The 20,943-nt window shown below is 32.5% G+C and overlaps 1 protein-coding gene and 1 long non-coding RNA gene across 2 annotated transcripts; both read right to left on the reverse strand.

Moving 5' to 3' along the window:
- Nucleotides 1-11,896: 11,896 nt before the first annotated feature.
- LOC111369059 lies at nucleotides 11,897-12,421 on the reverse strand. The gene has a single exon (XM_022990544.1). The coding sequence runs from the start codon at nucleotides 12,419-12,421 to the stop codon at nucleotides 11,897-11,899; it is 525 nt and encodes a 174-aa protein (XP_022846312.1).
- Nucleotides 12,422-12,933: 512 nt separating this feature from the next.
- Nucleotides 12,934-15,200, reverse strand: LOC111369612. Its single transcript, XR_002698202.1, has 2 exons — nucleotides 14,057-15,200; nucleotides 12,934-13,665 (listed from the first exon to the last, which is right to left on the reverse strand). It is a non-coding gene; the product is annotated as an uncharacterized LOC111369612 (long non-coding RNA).
- Between the last annotated feature and the right edge of the window lie 5,743 nt (nucleotides 15,201-20,943).

Genomic DNA, 20,943 nt, shown 5'->3' on the forward strand with positions numbered 1-20,943 from the left:
GGGTTTGCAGGCTTGAATAAGAATCGGTGTAGTTTTTACCAAACTTTGGGGCGCCACCAGAAACCAGGATACCAGGAAAAATGGTATCACCCAAAGGTGGTAGATTCACTAGGGCCCCAACATCCCTTAAAGTAATAGACATGGGGTCAAGAGGGAAAATAAAGGTGTTATACTCAGGAGACCAAAAACTCAAAGCAATCGAAAAGAGTGCTGAATCAAAAGTAGGGGGGCGAATAGAGATTTCTAACAAATCAGAAATCCTAGCGCTATCAAAAAGTGCCTTAGTAGGACCATGACCCACAAGGCGAGCATGCCACCTACGGAAAGCTACATTAGATTTAGGCCAAGTGCGAATACCTCTTTCGCGAAGTGACCCCAGCGGTAGAGAGTTCAGAAATGGAGGGACTTGAGTGCAAGGAAACAGCTGACCCACCGCCACCTGTTCAACTGCCTCTGTATTGTTGAAGAAAGGACCCAAGTAGAACTCATTACGTTCAACGTCGGCGGGCGTGAGGAAACTCGGAGTTATGTATGGACGACTCAGGAGTTTCTGAAAGTCATCGAAACTAAAGGAGTCGCCAGCTTGAGATTGTGAGGTAGCCATTTGAGATGGAACGAAGTTTTTCAGGGTTACGTAGCAGGGAAGCAAAGGATGAACAGTAAATCTTGAGAGAGACGCGAAAAATTTGAGGCGTGATTTAGTGTTGCAGTGAAATGGCGTGTTTGGGGGTTATAAGGGTTTGCAAAACGACGCACCTTTTCAAGTTATAGAAGGAAACAATGATTTAAATTCTTGGGAATTTCGAATGTTGCTGGAAACACAAAGTGAATATGGCAAAATTTAATAATTATTATTAATTCTGCCATATTGGAGGGTAATTGTTGACACATAAAAATTTAGCCCAAATCGAACAGTTCAAGGAGTGAAGCCCAATTGGAGGATTCCCAAATCAGATAGCTCAAAAACGAAGCCCAATCGAACAAATCAAGATGAAGGCCCAAATAAGGAGGCCCAAGAACGCGGTAACGCCATCGCCCAAGTTTGCAAGTCGCCCAGAATCTGAGCGAATGGAGTGTCATACAGTCGCCCAGAGCTGTTACTCTATTCTCACCCAAACCTTCAAGTCGCCCAGGATCTTAACAAACATAAAGCGTCGTGGTTATCAAGAAGTGCAGTTATCAAAGCAGTTATTAAAGCAGTCCTATCACGTTCCACGATTCAAGGAATTCAATCGAAAGCGGTTGAACGATGAAGAGTAATGGCAGCAGTTAAAAAAGGCAGTTTTCATGACAAGTTGGCCATTACGAAGAAAGTGGGCAGTTATAGGACGATCAAGCAGTTTTAGGGCGGTTGATCACAAAGAGATCATCCATGAAGTATAAAAGGGAGAAAGGACATAGAAGCAAGGGATCGAATCAAAAACTCTCGAACAGAGAACATGTAATTTTTATTTCCTTAGTTTTTAGACTTAAACACTTTTCTTTCAGTAACTCGTGTGCTTGCACCCCTTGGAGGCACGTTGTTTTTCATTTCCAATTGTAAAGTCATCGCCAATAAAAGAACACCCCTTTTTGGGACTTTGTCTCAAGAGGTTTGTCCCTTACACAATCGTCTGATCCTTTTTAATTGTTAGCGACTAATTCGCGCGAAACAGATATGCTTCAATCGTACTAGGTTGCTAAAATTGCATATTTTGTGTACGCGTTACGGTTGAAATCACTCAACTATGCATATAATTACATGCTTAATATATTGTGGTGTTGGGGAAAAGTCATTTTTTTTCGAGAATAAATAAACACAAGATTTGAGAATTTTTCTACATAAAATTTTATAAAATTATCGTTACTTAATTTATTTTTTTTGACATAATTATATATACCTATTTTGCATGTCACATTGTTAAGTCGTGAGGAAACCTTTGGTATCAACCTAAATGTTAAAATTTGGGTCTTTACAGTGAATGAACGATCTGCTAACTTGTGCCATAAACGTTTGGATCACATATCTAAGGAAATGATAGAAAGATTGGTAAATAATGAAATCCTTCATGACTTGGATTTTAGTGATCTTGGAACTTGTGTGGATTTTGTTAAGGGTAAACAAACCAAACATACAAAGAAAGAAGCCACAATAAGCATACAACTTCTTGAGATAATACACGCCAATATATGTGGGCCTTTTGATGTTCAATCATTTGGTGGATAAAAGTATTTTATCACCTTCATTGATGATTTTCCATGTAATGGTTATGTCTATATGCTACATGAAAAATCTTAAGTTGTAAATGTTTTAGAGATTTTTGTCAATGAAGTTGAACGTCAATTAGACATAAAGGTGAAAATTATCATATCTGATAGAGGTGGTAAATATTATGGAAAGTATAATGAAATTGGACAACACCCTGGTTCATTTGCTAAATTTCTTGGAAGACAGACATATGTTCTCAGTACACTATGCCAGGCACACCATAGCAAAGTGGTGTGGCTAAAAGGCGTAATCGTACTATAATAGAAATGGTTAGGTGCATGTTAAGCAATTCCTCTTTACCATATCTTTGTGGATATTCGCATTAAAGACTGTTGTGTATCTGCAAAACAGGGTTCTTAGTAAGGCAGTTCCAAAAACTCCATTTGAACTGTGGATGGGAATGAAACCCAGTTTAAGACACCTACATGTTTGAGGTTGCCTAGTAGAAGCAAGAATTTATAATCCACATGAAAAAAAACTGGACTCAATAACAATTAGTGGATTTTTCATTGATTATCCAGAAAAATCAAAAGGATATAGGTTTTATTGTCTAACCATAGTACTAGAATTGTTGAAACTGGAAATGTTAGGTTCATTGAGAATGGTGAAGTTAGTTGGAGTTTGGAACCACGAAATGTGGAAATATAATAAGTTAGAGTTCAAGTTTATCTACCATCAACTTCTTCTAATGTTGTTGTTCCTCAAATTGTTGAACGACATGACAATTTATCCGAACAACAAATAAATGTTCAAACACCCCACAATGAAGTTGCCACTGATAAACCTGCATTAAATGAACCACAAGAAATAGCATTAAGAATGTCACAAAGACAACTTAGACCTGATATTTCTGATAATTATGTGGTTTACCCGTAAGAGTCTGAATTTGACTTGGGAATTGTTAATGATGATCCAGTTTCATTTTCACAGGCCATTGAGATTGCTAATTTTGATAAGTGGTTGGATGCTATGAAAGATGAGTTGAAATCAATGGAACATAATGAAGTCTGGGATCTCGTTGAATTACGAGAATCATGTAAAAGAGTTGGGTGTAAATGGGTCTTCAAGACTAATCGCGACTCTAATGGTAATATCAAAAGATATAAAGTTAGACTTGTTGCCAAAGGTTTTACTTAGAAAAGTAGTATTGATTATAAAGACACATTTTCGTCAGTCTCTAAGAAAGACTCACTCAGAATTATAATGGCTTTAATAACTCATTATGACTTAGAGCTACATCAAATGGATGTGAAAACCACCTATCTAAACAGAAATTTAGATGAAGAAGTTTATATGGATCAGCCTGAAGGTTTTTCAGTTGAAGGAAAGGAACACATGGTGTGTAACTTAAGGAAATCATTATACGAACTTAAACAGTCTTCTCGTCAATGGTATCTTAAGTTCAACGATACCATTACTTCCTTTAGATTTAAGGAAAACGTCGTTGATCGATGTATATATCTAAAGGTCAGTGGAGCAAGTTTATATTTCTATTTCTGTATGTTGATGATATCTTCCTAGCTACTAATGATCTTGGTCTATTACATGAGACTAAGAAATTTCTCTCTAAAAATTTTGAAATGAAAGATATGAGAGAGGCAACCTATGTGATTGGAATTGAAATATTCCATGATAGGTCACAAGGATTGTTGGGGTTGTCTTAGAAGGCATATATCAATAAAGTTTTAGAGAGATTTAATATGAAAAATTGTTCAGCGAGTATTGTTCCAATTCAGAAAGGAGACAATTTTAGTCTCATGCAATGTTCTAAAAACGAATTGGAACGCAAATAAAAAAAATGACAGCCATTCCTTATGCATCTCTTGTTGGGAGCTTAATATGTACTCAGACTTACACTAGGCCAGACATCAGTTTTGCTGTCGAAATGCTAGGCAGGTATCAAAGTAACTCGGGACTTGATCATTGGAAAGCTGTAAAGAAAGCATTGAGATACTTGCAATGAACGAAAGATCATGTGCTCATTTATAGAAGATCTGATAACTTGGAGGTCATTAAATATTCTGATTCAGACTTTGCTGGATGCATGGATACTAGAAAGTCCACATTTGGTTATCTGTTCCTCTTGGCTAGAGGGGCTATATATTATGGAAAAGTGCGAAGCAGTCGGTCATTGTTGTATCCACTATGGAAGCTGAGTTTGTGGCATGCTTTGAGGCCACGGTTCAAGGAAATTGCTGTGGAACTTTATTTCAGGGCTTGGAATTGTCGACAGTATAGCTAGGCCGTTGAAACTTTATTGTGACAATTCTACAGCAGTCTTTTTTAAAGAACGAAAAGTACTCTAAAGGTGCTAAACACATGAAATTGAAGTACTTTGCTGTTAAAAAAGAAGTTCAAAAATAAATGGTCCCAATCGAGCATATTAGCACCAATCTTATGATTGCAGATCCATTAACGAAAGGATTGCCACCAAAGACATTTAATGAACATATCGAGAGAATGGGCATTATTGAAAATTACCATTGACATTATTATGCAATTTTATAATGCTTATGTATTGACACTTTGAGCTCATTTATTGTTTTTGACAAAATATTATTCCTTGCATAACTATTGGTAAAAGTACGTAAATGGATTATGTGAATGCTGACAGGGATAGTCTTTTCGAAGATATTATTGTAATGCAATTATCGAACTTCTCATTATGTGTCATGTTGGGTAGGTAATAATACTGTAGTACATGGAAGGAATTATGCTAATATGATAGTGTAAAACTACTATGACTCTTATTAGTTTTTACTTTAGGATGATATATTAAGTGGCCAATGTATGATGGATTTTAGCTCATGATATGTGCATTATGTTTTATACCACATAACGAAGCAATATTCCATGGGCCAAGTGGGAAAATGTAAAACCAATTATTTTGTGGCCCATGCAATATTAAAGAATTAATTAAAGGTGGTTAATATTACTAAAATTTTATTGGCCCAATTGAGAAATGGCAGTTTTATAATTGTCCACTTTGATGAAAAGTGGAGAGTTTTATTGTCCATAGGAGACTGGCTCTCTCTACCTATAAATATGAATGAAACTCATCAATTAATTCATTCAATTACAGAGAGGAAAAGTGAGAGAACAGTTTCCTCAATTTAACAGTTTCTTTTTTTTCGCAGATTTAAATTTCTCAATTATTGTCATGAATCAAGGTATGTTTCTTGATCAATTAACTTATATGTGAAAATCATGAAATTCTTAAGATCTTGGTATTAGGGTTTAATTTCTTACATGTGGTATCAGAGCCACGTTATGGAATTTTCTGATTTTTCTTTAAAGATTAATGTTTTTCATTATCAATCCTTGATTAATAGATTAATGGATTAGATTTTTGCTGAAATTAATGAAGTTAATTATTATTAAATTACCGATTGCGATTTCTGTTTTATGGAATTAATCATGGTTAAAGTGGATTAGTGTATAGCCATTAAATGTTTATTTATTTCTGGACTCTTTATATCCTGTTAATCACTGCAAATAATTGGAATACGGCACTATTATTGCTCTTTATTTCAAAAAGGCTTCAAATTCCATTAAAGTTGTCAAAAAAGATATGGGCTTAATCATATTGACTTACAATTGCATGACAATTCAATACACGTCTGCTTTATTCATTTAAATTGATTTGAGAAAAGGGCCAGTACATTTGTTTTCCAAATCACGAGTTATGGACGGTTTCAATGTTCTAAAAAGTGGAGTTGGTTGGCCCAATGAATTGAATAATGAGTAAAAGGCTAAGCATTTGAAATTAATATATAAGATTCCAGATTTTACATATGCATGATTAATTAAATGTAGTTATTATTAGTATTTTTGACTGTAAACATATATTTCGTTATTGCTCAAATAGCAAGTGATTGATATATTAAGGATTTTGTGGCTACACAAGAGTATGTAAATCTGAAAATAAACATTAAGTGATAAATGTTTTATTTATGTAATTAATGTTCGATTAATGTTGTTTGTTAGTCACCAAAGTGACCAAACATTATGGTATTGCGAACACTAAATTACATAATTTAATTTTTGTCAATTACTCTTGGTGGTTTGATGCTTATAAATGTAAATAACTTTATTATTGGTGTCAAGAGTATATTAAAGTTCATAGATTGTAAAATTATTATGGATCACCCAAAGGTTGATCGGTTAATTTTATTAATCTTGAACATGATCATGGTTAATTAATATGCTTAGTTAGATATGTTTTTGCATATTCAAAGATGACATACATGTTTGATTGGAGTATATTCAATTAACAAGTGAAATTAAATTAGCATCATATGTCTATTTATGATCGTATAACGTAGTATCACCCAAAGAAGAACTACCGTATACATTTATTGTTATCTGAATCTGAAATTAAGTATTTAAATCTAAACTCAAAGCGTTAATCTGAGAGCATTTTATATTTTACAGTATCTGTTCCCGTTTCTCTTCGTTCGCATGCTTAATCCGTATCACTGTTCAATGGGTGCAATTTCTCTTACTGATGTGAACAAGTCTAGTTCAATTTAGATGTTTTGGACTTAAACTTTGCACTTCAAGTTGAGAAACTTGCCGATTTTGCTTATGAGAGCAGTGCTGATGAAAGGTCTTTCCATGAGGCTTGAGAAAGGTCTTATAGATTAAGCCTAATGTTTATGCGAATGACCTTAGCAAAGAATATCAAGTCTACTATCCCTAAAACTGAGATTGCTAAGGAATATATGAAGTTTGTGGAAGACCGTTTCCAAACAGCTGACAAATCACTTGCTGGCACACTGATGGGTACCTTAACCACCATGAAATTTGATGGTTCTCGTACCATGCATGAGCATGTTACTGAAATGAGTAACATTGCAGCAAGACTTAAGACTCTTGGGTTGACTACGGATGAGAACTTTCTGGTACAATTTATCATCAACTCCTTTCCTCCTGAGTACGGTCCATTCCACATAAACTATAATACCTTGAAGGATAAATAGAATGTGAATGAATTGCACAGTATGCTCGTGCAAGAGGAGACAAGGCTTAAGAATCAAGGAACTCATTCTGTTCATCTCGTAAGTCATCAAGGAGCTGGAAAGAAATATAAGAAAAGGTCTGGAAAGGGCATTAAACGTGGACCACTAAAGATAAATGAGTCTTCTACCCAAATCTACAATAAAGATCACAAGAAAGATATGTGCCATTTCTGTCGCAAACTTGGGCATCATAAAAGGGATTGCCTGAAATGTAAGGCATGGTTCGAAAGTAAAGGTAAGATTATTTCTTATGTATGTTTTGAATCTAATTTGGCAGAAGTTCCTTATAATACTTGGTGGATTGATTCCGAATGTACCACTCATGTTACAAATACGATGCAGGGATTCTTTTCAATCCAAACCATAAATCCAAACAAGAGATCGAGTCAAAGCTCCAGTTGAAGCCATTGGAACCTATCGTTTGATTTTAGATACTGGACATCAATTAGATTTATTTCAAACACTTTATGTACCTTCTATTTCTTGCAATTTAGTTTTTTATTGAAACTTAATTCTATTGGATATTTATTTGATGGTGGAAATGGATGTTTAAATTTATTTAAACAAAATCATCTTATCGGTTCCGCTATTCTTTATGATGGTTTATATAAATTAAAGGTTGATAACCTCTTTGCCCAGACTCTTTTGACCTTGCATCATAATTTTGGTACTAAACGTGGTTTATTGAATGAACGATTTGCTAACTTGTGGCATAAACATTTGGGTCACATATCCAAGGAAATGATAGAAAGATTGGTAAAGCATGAAATCCTTTCTGACTTGGATTTTAGTGATCTTGGAACTCATGTAGATTGTGTTAAGGGTAAACAAACCAAACACACAATAAAAAGAGCCACAAGAAGCATACAACTTCTTGAGATAATACACACCGATATATGTGGGTCTTTTGATGTTCAATCATTTGGCGGAGAAAGTATTTTATCACCTTCATTGATGATTTTTCACGTTATGGTTATGTCTATATGCTACATGAAAAATCTCAAGCTGTAAATGCTTTAGAGATTTTTGTCAATGAAGTTGAACGGCAATTTGATAGAAAAGTATCAAATTGCCTTGTTTATTTAGCCATGAGGGCTTTGGTGTCATCTTCTTCACATGGCAGCTCTTTTTGTATTTAAAAATGAATGCTTGGAATTTTTATCTGGTGTAAAAGATGATTACTTACAAGAGATAGCAGATGAGAGAGTCTCTATTTTTTGCTATTAATCCTTTTATCAGCTTTCGAGGTTTTTCCATTTCAATGCTGATTAAAATGTTTCACAATATTTGTTCATTTTAATTTTATGGGACAACTCATCCATCATGTTAGCATGCATTGTGGGTTGATAATTATGAAAAGCTGTTCTCCCACATAAATTCCTTTGGGGTCATTTGTCGTCATTTGGCCTTGAATTTCCTAAACACATCAACATGATAGCTGTATATCCAAAGGAAATGGGATCCTTTGTAAGAAGGCTATATGTGTAGAGGAAAGAAATCAATGGTGTTGGCATTAATTCGAGTTTTGCTGTCCACCAAGTCGTGCATCTTTGAGTTTTTGGAAGATGGTGGTGGTTGTGGGTATACATGTGTGTAAGGATGGAGTGTGCACATTTGAGGTTCTTGATATATGAGATTTGGTGGTTTTTTGCGTTCATGTTTAGGATGTTGATGGCAGAGCTACAAACATTGTCCTTAGATAGTTAGTTGTCCTTGGTTCTCTTTTTTACTTTTGCCACTACTTTCGAGCAGGAGTAAAATAGTGATATTCTTGGGGAGAGAGGTAAGAGTGGTTTTTAATATAACTAATTTCTTTCCACTTTATGATGATAGCTGTACATGGTGCTGTAGAATATTGTTCAAAAGGTATACTGAAAATGGAATTTGTGAGGATCTTGCCTACAACACTGTGGATTGTATAACATGAATTATTTCTTTGACCGTATGAATAAAAGTTATTTTAGTAGCATAAGTTTTGAAGGTAGGTATCTACTCTTTTTATATTTTCGTTGTTGTATACTTTATTTTCCACTACTTTTTGTGCTTGATGTATCTCCTAATTCAATATTTATGTTGTTTATTGTGACATGGTATGCTAGTTGTCTACAATTCATTGACTGAAGATAGGAAAAGGACTTTGAGACTGTATATAGCAAATATCTTAGCAATTTGAAATCTGATGTTTGAGAATACGTCCTTGTGCCAAGCCAAATTATATAATATCCATCACATGAAGATGGGGATGGAGTTACACTAACAAAATCGATGGGGATGGAGTTAAAAAATCACTATATTCAGCACCAATATAAATAACATCAACTTTCTAATAATTCAATAATTAATTCTATAGACAAAGGATTATATTGAAAATAAAATTAAAAGTCTTGTGGGTGTGTTATTTGCCACATGAATTGATGTGTTATATTTGAGTGACGAATATTCATTTTCGTATTTGATAAAAATCAACTTGTTGAGGTTTGTATAATTTTAAAATAAATAAAATTTATATATGAATTTAAAATAAATGATAAAGTTTGTATACGTTAATTGAGGCTAATCATGTCATAGCTCTAAAGTGGATATGTTAGGTATTGGTTCCAAAATCATAATTGTTAGCCATCATCACAACAATAATTTGCATAGAAATTATAAGCTCAAAATCAATAATAGTAATAGTAATAGTAATAGTAGCAGTAGTAGTGTTATCATTACATCTTTCACAACTTATCATTTATTCGAGTGAATTATCTCTGATATAGCTACATCTTTTTTTACTAGAGAACTAAAAAGTTGCGTTCTAACATGATATGGTGTAGTCTAGCCCTTTGCACATGGATGATGAAACTTTTACCAATTACAAGCAATAGGTGGCATCGGTCCACTAGTATACTAATTCACCTACACAAAGTTACATGATTTTAGCTAATAAAAAATTTAAAAAAGTTAATAGATGTTTACTAAAACAAAATGACAGCCATTAATAGATGTTATTGCAGCAATCCTATGGGATGCGATTGCAAGTGGTTCATCCCAGAGTGGAAGAAATGTAAGACATTGTTGACTCAAATGAACAAGAATAACCTTATATCTTGAAGCAATAACATGACCCGTAGTTGGCATGGTCATCTAATACTCACGACTAGTAGACCAATCAAAATGAGAAAGTGAATGAATCAATTCATGGACCATATCAACAATGCCATAAAGTATAGAGTAATCATCAAAATGTTATTCAAGCTCTTTTAATAGGTCTTTTCTGACCAAAGGCCACTTCTCTTCATCTATACCTATAATATTAGTCACGGCTCAAAAATACAATTACCATCTGAGACCACATCCTTCACACCAACTATGAAAGGTCTCAAACGAAAGGAAATGAATCCAAATAAGCCATGGGCTTTGATCCACGTACTCTATACACCTTTTGCTTTTGCTGAATTGGAGGTTGGCTTGATAGTGTAGGCTAACTTAAAGACATAATGGAACTATCCAATTGTTGTAATATATTGTCTTGTCCAGATGGTACCAACTCAAAATATTATGGGTCTCGACGAGTGGATCTTAGTTTTGATTTGTGGCTCTACTAATGATGTAGAACATGGATTAGCAATCTCTTTCAATTTTTGTAGGATTTCTGCCTTCACATGATCATTATTATCTTGATAACATTTATGAATCATCTCAAATAATGATGTACAATTAATCTCAAATTTGTCTCATTTTTCAAGAGGAACTAGATCAAGTTTCTTCCAGTGAAAGTGTACTCCTGATAAAGAGATGGGTCGAGACTCTATCTTGTACTATGATATCTCATGGGCACATGGTAAGTTATGCATTTGTCATATAACACATCCACAAGCTACCTTGTCAATCACTATGTCATCAGCTCACTTGGACTCTTGAAGTGTCAAATTCATTGCAATTCATGGTGTAAATGCCCTTAACTCTTTAAACAAGGTAGGTTTGAAATTATGTTGGGTAGTACCCAAGCTCTTTTCAAAGAAAGCTTTAATATCAATATGCTTTAGCTCCAACGATGCATGAATTCTTATCCATGATGTGTCAAAATTGCCTTGAGAAGACCCTAAATGCCTCTTAAGCTTTAATATCTGTATGCTTTATTCATGTGAATTCAGCCCTACCACATGAATAAAATAAGAGTATAATAATAATATTGTGAATTCATAGAACTATAAATAAAATTCATGCATCTTTGTCTAATTAATTTAAATCATAATATAAGTAAATTTACCTGATAAATGTCGTGTTTCCAATGTGCATATGTAGATTAATCCAAGCTGCCACAAATTTCTCTTTATATTGAAGAAGCCGTGAATTCATGACATAATTGATTGCTTGTGGAAACCGTTGGAAATTAGATTCCAAGAGATTTAGATTTGCTTGTACTTTGCTATAGATGCTGATAGTACTACTAAATTCCACATATTCATGAAGGCATTCCATTGTCCTGGTCTTCAACTTTTTTTTTTTTTCGCCAACACTTCGAAATATACCTTCATAAAATATTAGTTGATTTTGGAATTATTTTTTTAATGGCCTCCATAATGGCTTAGCTCTCTATCAATAACAATAACATTAGGCATTATTATACCATCTATTAGATTCCTCAATCTCTCCAAGGCCCATGAATAATTTTGTTCACTTTCTTTTTCCATGTAATAGCACCCGAAAATGTCAAATCATTAGAAGTGACACCTACTATCTTCAAAAGTGGTAGGCAATACCTGTTTGTCTTATTTATGCAACCCATAATTATCACACAAGGAAAAGTCGGCAACAAATCTACTGAATATGGATGTGCCAAGGACAAATCTCTAATTATATTTGTCTCCTTATGGGAACAGTACCACTCTATGTACTTGTTCTCATCAAGCCTATTCATTAGTTTTTGCATTTGTGTCCTTCTTGCTTGTTCTTTGAGCTTAAACTTTTGATGTGCATTGTACTTGTGCCTCAATATGCTGACATTAGTGTCATAATTTTGTTTCATTATGTATAAGATATCCTTCAGTCTCATGTGATTCTTTGACATCTCTGTCAAAACTAAGGTCTCTTTCTCAGTTAGTCTTTTGGCGTATGAATGTCTTTCAAGGATCTGTGCAATGTCTTGATTATGCCTCCAATATTTCATTTTCAATACCCAATAATCATTATTATCAATTTTTTTTTTCCATTCAAAGCGAACCGACATCTACACTTTTTTGTTCTAGTAGCTCTATGTCTCTTCCCCTTTTCATTTTTGTTGTTGGTATTCTTACCCCTATATTAACCATATCTTTCACAAAAAAGTCCGAGTGTTTCATCACAACAATCAAGTTATGTCTCTTACTAGTGGTTTTAACCCAATCAACCAAGCCCTCATTAATTGGAAACATCTGTATGTCATCAAATATTTGTATATAAATATATGATAGTATTAAAAATAACAATATCATTACTTACAATATTTGTAGTAAAGATATTAGTATAATCAATAAATAATTCGTCCTGGACATTAGAGTTCTATGTTGATGTATCCTACATGAAAGCATTGAGCCAAAATTACAAGCATAATTACAGCCATAAACGTACGCAAACGAGCAATGATATTGATGTATAAGAAAGTAGAGCACGCATATAGAAAGTAACAACTACAAGAGATGGTTATCAAGAATCAGAGTGCAGATTTATAAAACTCCAATTCAGTAAGCATTAAATGCTAACAGTTTATCGTAGTTTCTGGGTGACCAACAAAAAGTTATGGTTTCAGACAAACAAGTTAATTGTGAAGGACAATTTGGAAGGAAAACAAAAAAAACATAGAACGATTAAAGGTGGTAAAGGAATACAAAGGACTATCAAAATGTGGAGAACAAGGCCTTGAAAGAGTTTCCAGATCTACTATGGCAGGAAGATTGACACTACCCGTCCCGAATCTCCTTAGTGGACTCGACATGTGTCGCGCGCTGATGGTAGATACTAGCTGAACGTCGGACCCACCACTAAGGCAACCTTCACTTATTTAACTGAAAAATATTTTTAACAAAATTTTGATAAAATTTTCCCTGAAATACAAACTAAAATTGCCTGAACAATAATCAATTTTCCTCAAATCTATACCTATAATATAAATCAGGGTATGCCAGTCCCAGAAAATACAAATTATTCAAATAAAATGCTGGAAAATCTAATTGCTTTACAAATAACAATCCTCAAATATACTAAAGATACCAAATATCAAATGAGCCCATAATGAACTTTTCTGATTTAAACTATATATATCCCAAAAGAACACATAATGTATAATCTGATAAAGGATGCCATACAACCTATGGCGAGTGGCTCAATTTGGTGGTTTGACAGGCTCCAAAGCTGCTCAATTCATCTGCTTTTTGTCTAATAAAGAAAAATGTGAAAAATATATGAGCTTAAAACTCAGTGAGTGGATAATTTGTGGATAAGTAAACTTTTCTCATTTATACATATTTTCTGAAAATTCTTGCACTACTAAAACTTCTAGAAATTCTGAAATCTGGTAACACTATTAAAATCAAACATGAATACATCATAAAATTCTTTGCTCTTCATTCTAGATAAGTGACTGTAAAATGTAATGAATATAAATAATATGACATTCATGGAAATCTATAAAATATTGCTGCTACTCAGTACTATAAGTTGAAAACTTTAATCTGAGAACTGAATAGACTGAATTATATAATCTGAAATCTGATAAGTTGTAGAAATACTAAAAATTACACAAAAGATACCCAATGAATAGCCTTACTTATGTACAGAGTAATCTCGATGTACAAGGCAGAGCCATTTAAATCTGATATTCTGATAATCTGGTAATCTGATAATCTGGTCATATGTACGCAGAGCTGCCCCAAACGCTAATCGCCCTAGTACACGGCTGAAAGCCTATGTGTGTACGAGAGTGGTCCCAAAGACATCTGATAATTTGATAATCTGGTCATACACTATGGAAACATATTCACAATAGTATAGAGCGGGTAAAATCACCATAATTAGTCACTGTGGAAATAAATTTACGCTAGTGCAGATTGAGGTAAAATCACCGGGTACTTTCTGGTGATATTTAGAAAAACTTTAGCTATATAAAACATGTAATACGAAGGGAACATGCTATTGAAATGATTTAATTGGACTGAATTTAACTTTAAAAACAACTTATTATAAATCCACTTTATTTTAAATATCATGCTGTCAAATCAATTGTATGAAAAAGAAAATTTTCTAATCTAACGTAAATTTAATAAATATTAATTTCTGAAAAATAAGTTTATATCCACTCATTGCTCTATGGATAAAAATCTGGCTAAATTAACCAGCATCTCCAAACTTCTACGTCATTACCTGAAATAACAGTATAATAACTCAAATTAAAATATGACAATTAAACTAATGCAAAGTCACCACCTAATTTCTCAACTTTCAAATTTTCTCTTGAATCTCCATTTCTCGATATTTGAATGAATTCTCCAAATTTTCTTCTCTCTAACGATTTATCAATTAATTACCATTCATTATCAAATTCATTAAATTACTTGCACTTCCTTAACATCACTACCTTATTCGTATGCATCCCCTATACCGAATTTAGTCAAATACATAAACTTCAATATTTGTCATATAACTTCATTCAAACCTTTAAAAATCTGAAAATAAGAACTTTGACAAAAACAGCACTAAAATCCCATAATATTAAAATCTGGTATCAAAACGTTTGACAGAAATAGCGCTATTCTGGCAGATTTTCAAAAACAGCGCATGAATAGGATTTTGTCCAAAAATTGCATATAATACTTGCTTAAAAATGGAGAAATCAACCCCAATTTCTTAATTTAAGTGATTAACACCATATAATCCCAATAAATCAAAGAATAAGTATATATTTCATAAACCCATTTTCTAAGTATCCCCCCTTTTCTTTTTCTTCCCCCCCTTCTAACAAACATCATATAATCCCAATAAATCAAAGAATAAGTATCTATTTCATAAACCCATTTTCTAAGTTCCCCCTTTTCTTTTTCTTTCTTATTTTTTTTTCCAACACCAATCATTCAATATATATTTCTTTGACCTCAAATACCTACTAATAACCTTTAATTCTTCCTAAATCTCGAATTTAAGGAATTTCCATGAACCCTAAAATCTAATATCATTCTTCAATAAGTAAAACTTATGCTTACCTTGAAAAATTGAGGACTTAGCTTTTTTTCCTTTTTTCCTTTTTTTTTTTCCCCCTTTTCCCTTCTTTTCTTCCTTTCCTTCCCCATTTTTCCTCCTTCCCAGCTTCTGCCTGAATTCTACTGTGTGTATGTATGTGTTTTTTAGTGTAAAATGGGTTTAATGGTAATAAAATAAGGGGCCACTACTTAAATTGCAAAGGGAGTCCCTCTTCTATAATATAATATAAAGTTAAATCTTAAACTTTCAAAATATATAAGTAGATACCAAAATTTTTATTTTGTCCAACTTAAACCTTCAAAAAATTTGTCATAATAAATTAAGTCCTAAATAAAATGATTTCTTTCATTTTAGTCTCTTTTGACTTTGACTTTGACAATTCAACTTTTGATTTTTGACTCATTAGAATGAGTTGTAACAAAGATAGTATTACTATGGCAAGAGACCTAATTAGCTTTCAATAGTTTTGTTTAGAAGCTTTGTTGGAGTAATTGCATATTGTAAGACAAGTTATTTTATATACTACTAACACTAAGGCCTAATTTTTCTCAACAAAAAAATCGACACAACAGGAAGACATTGTGTAACTATGAAAAATAACTGTCAAGTTTTAAGATATCTTGGAATCCAAGAAATATAGATAATATCTACTCAAGAAAAATAATGTAATTCGTGCTTTAGAATTTACCATCGTTGATCAACTCTAATTGAAGAGTAATGATAAATTCTCTCCTTATTCAGTAACTGAGTTAAATAAGCTTTGCTTTGAACTGATTTGACAGATTTGTAGTTGGGAAGATATTTCAAATGTATCATAGTAACTGTTATGGTGTGTTTGATTACATTTATTTTCCATGGAAAATATCAATTTTCCACCCAAATTCCTACGTGGAGTGTTTGATTGCTATTTTTTCCATGGAAAACATTTTCCAACTTTTGAAAATATGCCTAATTTTCCTTATTTTTAAGGAAAACATTTTCCTTGGGTAGAGGTGGTTTTTATTTTCCACAAAAGATGGAAAATATTTTCTTTTCTAGGTGATATTTTTCATGCCAATCAAACGCACTCTTAGTATTTACTACTGGCTTACTTTAACGAAAACTCGGACCATAGTCCTTTGAATTCCTTCTTCCAACTCCAAAAACCATGCGTACATAGCCAAAGAAAGTTTCTATAAGCCTAGAATCAATTGCCAGTAAAATCCTCGAAGAAAGACGAATTCCCTGTTCTACGGTGGTTCCTATCCCTGATGACTTTAATCCACATATTGAATAAAAAACAATAAAACATAATTCGTACCTTTTCAAATTCTTCTTCATATATTGATGTTCTACGTATTTCCTCTAACGGTATCTCTTCCATTATTGTTTTAATTTCAGTTGAAGGAGATATTTTATGATTATTAGGATTTTGTGATTTTAGTTGAAGCGAATATTTTATGATTATTAGAAGTTTAGCTAAACAAAATTCTAAAATAAAATAAAAAGGTTCAAAAGAATTTAAGAGAAAAGATATGAGTGGATCAATTAAGAACGATATATTTTTATTTAATTTTATAAATGTCTATTTAGGTAAATTTACATAAGATCAAAAATATAATATAATTATCTTTTTGAAAATAGATGTATATATAAAAACTGTGAATGCAAATAATGCTACCCATATAATGCAATCAAGTGAAGATCTCCCAAATTCATTTCTCAAGTTGAATAACCTTCAAAATATGGTGAAAGTTCCAACAATTCAGTTTGTTGAGAAATTAATCATAGTTGGATCAAATTGAATGGCAACAACGAAATCGACAATTCAGTTTATTTAATTTTTTTTATCTAATTTTTGTATTTAGTTGCATTATTTCTTAATGTAAGGGAAGTAGTGCTTCCTTATTTACCGTTTTCAATATTTTCACATGTAACCATGGTATTCCTCCACCACAAGTGAGGACATATTAATAAAATCTCGGAGGTTCCACCCTCCTTTAGCTAAAAAAATAAAATAAAATTAAATAGAATAAAAAAACAATGAAATCAACAATGAATGTTTTGCTTGATAAAAGATTTGGTTGAGCATATGACATGAATCGCTCTTTTGGATCATTTGTTTACATTAAAATGAGGCAACACGCAGATCATTTGTTTACAAATCTAATACTAACTATCCTCGTCCATCATAAATATTTCCTTAAATTTGATTTGTACCTTAATATAATTCTAATCGTTAAAATCCTTTCTTGATTGTTCGCATCGAGTACACAAGTTTGTGATATTATAGTTCTTTATTTGATTTCGTATTTAATTGTTATCTCCCTACTACAACAGATTTGCTAAGAATCTTGTTGGTTGCCAATATTTTTGTTTCGTGGTGGTGCTTACTGTAAAATATTTGCCCTAAGAAACTGATGGACAAGTTTCTGTGTATGCCTGGAAATGTTTAGGAATTGAAAAATTTCCTCATGCATGCAATTAGTTTGCTATATCTAACAATGAATCAAATTGTGTCATAGAAAACGATTCATGTAACTAACTGTGTAGAGAAACTAGTTTAAAGCTTGCTTGCCTAGGTTTAAGTAGTCTACTTATAAGTAAATAAAAAATTTTAATCTTTTTTGGCTCAAAGTAGAAATAAATAAAGTATTTATTTTGACAATAAAGTATCAAATACTTTAAAAGATATAAATTCTACACTTAGGTAAATTATCAAAAAAATTTACTTTAAAAGTAACTTTATATTGTTAAAGCTTATCGAACCATAATCAGTGTGATTGTGAAATCCACTATACATTTAGGGGACAAAGGATTTGATGGAAGGAAATTATTGATCACAAGATAGAATCCATTCTTTTGACGAGTCCCAAACGACCAAAAACTAATGAATGTTTGTTGAGGGTTTTGGAGAAGAGAGAGAAAATGACATTTTTATTGTTCTAACCTCTGTTCTATAAGGGACATTTTTTGTAGGTTTACATCAAACATTGGCTAAATTAACAATTTCTTTAAATTTCGGCTATTTTAAAAATTAGAAATTCAAATGTGGACATCCTTAACAATTTCTCTTTATTTTATGATTATATAAAGAGGGAAAAAAAAAAAACTTGTATCATAAACTGGATCTTCAAATTTTTTATTTAGTTGAGTTATTCATTTATTAACTAAAGAAATCGAAACTTTAACTGTATTCTTTATATTTTATTTGTTATTTGATAAAGAAAATATACACATAATATGAATTAATTTTCTACAAGTATTTTTTGTGCTAAATAAAAATTTCATAAGATTGGTTGAATGTTATTCTGTGTTTTGCTTCTCTCTCTCTCTCTAACTTTGGAGAATATGGTTGTCCAAATTTCTATTCTGTTTATTTCTCTCTCTCTCTCCATCTCTAGAGAATATAGCTCTCCCTATTTCTAATTTATTCTCTCTCTCTCTCTCCCTCTCCCTCTCATATGTTTTTCTAGAGAATACGGCTTTCCCAATCTAAAATATAATAATAAGATTGGATGAATATTATAAAATCATATACACTGTTTTGTTATTTATTTATCTTGGTTTTATTTAAAATTTTCACATCACAAAGTAATTACATTCACTTAAAGAACGATAACTTAAATTCTTCTCCCTTCTGGAAAATAAAATCGGCATGATTATAAAGATATTCAATACTCTAAATTAAAAATAAATATTGTGAACCCATTTGTACATTTTCAAATATGAGGGGCCTAAGTGTAACTTTCCCTATTTAAAACTAAGGGAATATTGGTACTTTTCATTAAAAGGGATCAATTACATACTGAATACATAAATTAGAGATGACTTTGCCATGACACAAACGTTAGAGAATTTGCAAACTGAAAGCAAAAGCGAGGGACCTTTGGGCCAAATTCCCATTCTGTTAATAATATTCATTGTTTCTAACTTTGTATCATTATATTTATTAGTTTTTTCTTGCGAGCCATAAGAATTAGAAAATAATAAAGAGGCAGGATAACTCTAACGTGCCTGAAGATGCCCAAGAACTTGCATCTTTCACCGCGTGAGTCTAAGAGTCACATTAATTTTGTTGCGTTGGGAGGTTGCTTAAAAAAGAGCCAAAATATAAAAGGAAAAGATGCTATTGTTAATAGTGGAAAGATAATTTGGGGGAAAATTTAAATCAAATCCAGCACTGTTCTATATATTAACATGTTATGTTGCCTTTTGTGTATGTGATGAGGATCTCTTGAGAGGAAAAATTACGAGTCTGACATTTGGGGAGCTTTCTTGTTCTTTTTGTGGTCTGTAGAAAGAGTAGAAATTGAAGATATGGTATGATTTGAATTTATTTTTGTACGATATTTGGGGTTTGGGATGGCAAGAACTTTTATATGATTATACAATTTTTTCGAATAGTGTATAATTTTATTTTATTTTTCGTTTTTAGATTTTTTATTATCTCATTAATGATTTTATCCGAAAACGACACCATAGGCAAAATTATGGGATTGGTCTCAATTCCCAAAAGGTGGCATCGGAGCATTAGGTTATTCAAAGTGTTGAAATAGGAAAAATATGTTAGGTGACGTGGAGAAATTTGATGAAGAAATCATTTTTGGCTATTGGAAGGTAAAAGTCAATCATATTTTGATTCAATATGGAATGCACACAGCTTTGAAACCCATGTTTTCATCAAGTGTGAACAACCAAGTTACGTCAAGAAAAATGTGCAAAGGTGGAGCATAATCAACTGACTATTTGGAATCAAATGGGACAATGTCTCTCTCTCTATGGTAGCTGACGATGTCACCATATTAGGATATGTGCTAGTTGTCATGATAGATCATGTATTACTTTTAGTAGTCCACATTTTTGCACACAGGTATTGGCTTGAGATTAATGCGAGGTGTATCGTGAAATTTTTATATGCCAACGGCTCAAAAGTCAAGCAATGGGGTTTCGCCATTTTTCAACAAGGTTTTTTTCGATGTGAGCTTATTAAGCTCCTGCTTGGTCCGGATTAAAATCTAAATTCTAATCCAATTCAAAGTGAATAATTTATTTGAGCCACGAAATTTATGGAACCCACAATTTGCAAACATACTTTTCTTTAACTTTTATCAAAATATATTAAAAATCTAATTTTAATCATCACCAAGCTGGAGCTAAATTCTTAGAATTTTTAATTTCTAAGTGATTATACTCTTATGGTGGAGTACGAGTTTGTCAAATTGCGCCAATTTTTATGATTTTTGTGCTCAATAGCAGTCACTAAAAAAAAAAAAAAAAAAAAATTCGAAATTGTGACAAAAAGATGTTGTCGTAAAAATATAAATTTTGTTGTAAAAATAATTTTGCGACAACAATGTTTGTTGCAGGAGTTGTCACGCGCTATGTGAGTCATGGAATACATTCAACGACAAATTTCAATCATTCATCGCATTAACTAGTCATGGATCTCCAAGGATTTGGAGCTACCCAAGGAAAGCC

The sequence above is a fragment of the Olea europaea genome, chromosome 20 (genome assembly GCF_002742605.1).
Source record: "Olea europaea var. sylvestris chromosome 20, O_europaea_v1, whole genome shotgun sequence".
NCBI classification, from domain to species: Eukaryota; Viridiplantae; Streptophyta; class Magnoliopsida; order Lamiales; family Oleaceae; genus Olea; species Olea europaea.

What these genes read in the sequence shown, in the direction of transcription:
- LOC111369059 (XM_022990544.1), bottom strand. Translation starts at nt 12,421, where the DNA reads ATGAAATATTGGAGGCATAATCAAGACATTGCACAGATCCTTGAAAGA.